At 52.3% G+C, this 3,680-nt stretch overlaps 1 protein-coding gene across 4 annotated transcripts in view; it reads right to left on the bottom strand.

Moving 5' to 3' along the window:
* LOC105538594 (mitochondrial import inner membrane translocase subunit TIM16) overlaps positions 1–3,680 on the bottom strand; it is an 89,207-nt gene that overhangs the window by 55,957 nt on the left and 29,570 nt on the right. For all 4 annotated transcript variants that reach the window (XM_011978483.1, XM_011978484.1, XM_011978485.1 and 1 more), the window contains one exon: positions 1,739–1,789. In XM_011978483.1, the coding sequence (XP_011833873.1) occupies positions 1,739–1,789 (51 nt within the window). The remainder of the gene's footprint in view (positions 1–1,738; positions 1,790–3,680) is intronic.

Here is a 3,680-nt window from a genome sequence, read left to right as displayed (position 1 = left end):
AAATAAATAAATAAAAAATTGCAATCTTCTATGTGACTGGGTTTCTCTCCTCAGTCTTGTGTATGTAGGGGGCTCTGGGGCTCCAGTCTAACGCTAGTTTGGTTTGGGCTAGTAGTTTGCCCTCGACCCCAGGTGAGGAAAAAGTCCTAGAAATGGGGAGGGGGTATCTGTGATGGGCCTAGGTCTTTCCTGGGGAGCTCCTCTCCTGAGCTAACAGCAGGACCCTAAACTTCACCTTCCTCAGGAAAGAAGCCTCCTCAGCTTCTAGAAAGTTCTTTTTAGAAATGTAAATCCACGGCCAGGCACGGTAGCTCACGTCTATAATCCTAGCACTTTGGCAGGCCGAGGCGGGCGGATCACAAGGTCAGGAGTTCCAGATCAGCCTGACCAACATGGTGAAACTCTGTCTCTACTAAAAATACAAAAAAATTAGCTGGGCGTGGTGGCGGGCGCCTGTAGTCCCAGCTACTCGGAAGGCTGAGGCAGGGGAATGGCATGAACCCAGGAGGCGGAGTTTGCAGTGAGCCGAGATCGCGCCACTGGACTCCAGCCTGGGCGACAGAGCGAGACTCTATCTCTCCCGCAAAAAAGAAATATAAATCTACTCATCGTACTTCCTGCTTAAAACTCTCTAAAGGCGGCCGGGCACGGTGGCTCACACCTGTAATCCCAGCACTCTGGGGCGCCGAGGCAGGAGGATCACGAGGTCAGGAGATTGAGACCATCCTGGCTAACATGGTGAAACTCGGTCTCTACCAAAAATACAAAAACAAAATTAGCCAGGTGTGGTGGCAGGCGCCTGTAGTTCCAGCTACTTGGGAGGCTAGGGCAGGAGAATGGCGTGAACCCGGGAGGCGGAGCTTCCAGTGAGCCGAGATCAAGCCACTGCACTCTAGCCTGGGCGACAGAGCGAGACTCCACCTCAAAAAATAAATTTAAAAAAAAATTACCTAATGACTTCCCACAGCCCAGGTGACCACGGGTCTGTTTCCCCCAGCACCGCTCGCGAAGACTCCGCAGACGAGCCTGTCCTCCTCCAGGCCATCTGTGCCTGCCCCCTTGGCATTACTCAGGCCTCCGCTTCCCAGCCAGTTACTCAGGGAAGCACTAAACCAGCCCAGCAAGAGAAGCCCCCAGCAACTACCCCGGGACAGGGCCCGGTCCCAGGATTGTTGCTCCTGCCTACAAGGTCTCTGTAGGGCGAACGAATGGTGCCCCAGTGGCTGGATGCCTGCAGCATGAGCCAGGTCCCAGCTTCCCCGCTCGGAACTGAAATGGCCACGCACACTCCATGCACAGACACAAACCAAAACACGCTCAGTTCCTGGAGCCTGTACGTTTTGATAGGTCCCACCCGGGGTCTTTCTGCAGAGGACAGGAGCTGTTTCTTTTCGGCTCCTCTGCAGCTGGTCTCTGCTGACCGTGCCAGGGTGAAGGGCTCAAAGGAAGGAAGTGGGGATCTCAGATCACTGACTGAAGCCACAGGATGGCCTCCGTGGAGAGCCTGGGGGAAGCTTAGCTCTGCCCACCCTGTGATCAAAGCCAGGCCCTCCCAGGACCCAGAACACACTTCATAGGAAGAGCTCCCAGCAGTGATGGCCCACCTCCTGGGGACCCCTGGTGCTGCGGACATGTCCGCCAGGACCCCAGGCCTGCCCTTACCTCCACCTGCTGGAACCACTGGGTCCTCAGCCTCAGCGGAGGCTTCAACCCACCCCGGCTTGCCCACACAACTCACCTGAGAGGCCTGCGGCTGTGTTCTGGGGTCAAAGATCCGCAGCTGCTTGTCCTGGAAAAGCAGAGAGGAGGAAACAACTTGCAACTAGGGCTGGAGGGTCCCTGGAAGCCAGCCTGTTCTCCCACCCACCAGCTCTGAGCAGCCCATCCCCAGCACACAGGGCTGGCATCACACACCAGGGCATCCCTCCTCAGCCCTGTTTCTCCTCCTCAGCACAGCAGCAGGCCCCACCCAGTCCCCCAAAAAAGCAAGCTCAGCAAGCAGTGTTCAGCTTCCTGAGACCTACTCCACACCAGGCATACCAGACACTCGACCCCTCCTAGTCTTCCAACTACCCTATGAAGTGGTACTATCACCATGACCCCTCACAGACAGACAAATGGAGGTCCAGAACCAAACTCTAGGCTGTCAGTGCCCCACACACGCTCAGCCCTATGCTAGGCCCAGCCTGGAGAGGCTCACGTGACGACCTCATTTCTGCACTTACAGAATTTAGCATTTAACCAGGAAAATGAGCTTACACCTCCGAACCATCCATTCAGCAGTAACTGATTCAGATTATCCAAAGGGAGGATGGAAACAGACAAAAAGCAGAAAAAAATGTACTGAAATAAAACACCCATACTTTGTATAGGACCTTCTTTCTGTGGAACAATCTGTGTGTGTGTGCATGCACACGTGTGTGTACACAAACATGCACGTTTGGCCATAATAAATTAAGTGCAAAAGGAAGTTGTAGAATAACATGGCATAGTGTGATTCTACTGTGGTAAAAATCAACAGAAATCTCCATTTGTGTGACCATGATCCTGTTTGTTTTTATTGTTACACAGCTGTCATACAGCCCATACATTTTACACGTTTGCTGAGCAAGGAGAAAGGTCTAGACTAACACAGGCCGCTGTGCTATTGCTGGGTACCAAGGGTGGGGAAGGTGGGGGCTGGTTAACTTTTTCTTTTTACATCTTAGCACAGGTCTATTTTGTTTCATTCAGCATAGATTCCTGTTTTCATATTTTGAAAAATAGTAAACAATTTGAATTTGAAATGAGAAACAACACCAACCAGGCATAGTGGCTCGTGCCTGTAATCCCAGCACTGTGAGGCTAAGGTGGGCGGATCACCTGAGGTCAGGAGTTCGAGGCTAGTCTGGTCAACATGGTGAAACCGCGTTTCTACTAAAAATAAAAAAATTAGCTGGGCGTGGTTGCAGGCGCCTGTAATCCCAGCTACTCAGGGGGCTGAGGCAGGAGAATCGCTTGAACCCGGGAGGCAGAAGTTGCAGTGAGCTGAGGTTGCACCACTGCACTCCAGCCTGGGCAACAGAGTGAGACTCCGTCTCAATAAAAAAAAAAAAAGAAAAACAACATCCTTTGCACCAGCACACAGTAAAAAAAACTTGAAATACACATGCTCCTCAAAATACAATGGAGTTACATCCCAATAAACCCATCTTACATTGAAAATACAGTAAGTATGGCCAGGAGCAGAGGCTCATGCCTGTAATCCCAGCACTCTGGGAGGCCGAGGCGGCACATCACTTAAGGTCAGGAGTTCGAGACCAGTCTGGCCAACAAGGTGAAACCCCATCTCTACCAAAAATACAAAAATGAACCAGGCATGGTGGCAGGCACCTGTAATCCCAGCTACTCGGGAGGCTGAGGCAAAATTGCTTGAACCTGGGAGGCAGAGGTTGCAGTAAGCCAAGATCATGCCACTGAACTCCAGCCTGGGTGACACAGCAAGACCCTCTCACACTCACACACACACACACACACACACAAAGGCCAGGCCCAGGGGCTCACACCTGTAATCCCAGCACTTTGGGAGGCCAAGGTGGGCAGATCACCAGGTCAGGAGATCAAGATCATCCTGGCTAACACGGTGAAACCCCGTCTCTACTAAAAATACAAAAAATTAGCTGGGCGTGGTGGCGGGCGCC

The sequence above is a fragment of the Mandrillus leucophaeus genome, unplaced genomic scaffold (assembly GCF_000951045.1).
Source record: "Mandrillus leucophaeus isolate KB7577 unplaced genomic scaffold, Mleu.le_1.0 Scaffold195, whole genome shotgun sequence".
NCBI lineage: Eukaryota > Metazoa > Chordata > Mammalia > Primates > Cercopithecidae > Mandrillus > Mandrillus leucophaeus.
This window is presented reverse-complemented; position numbering and strand designations above follow the sequence as displayed.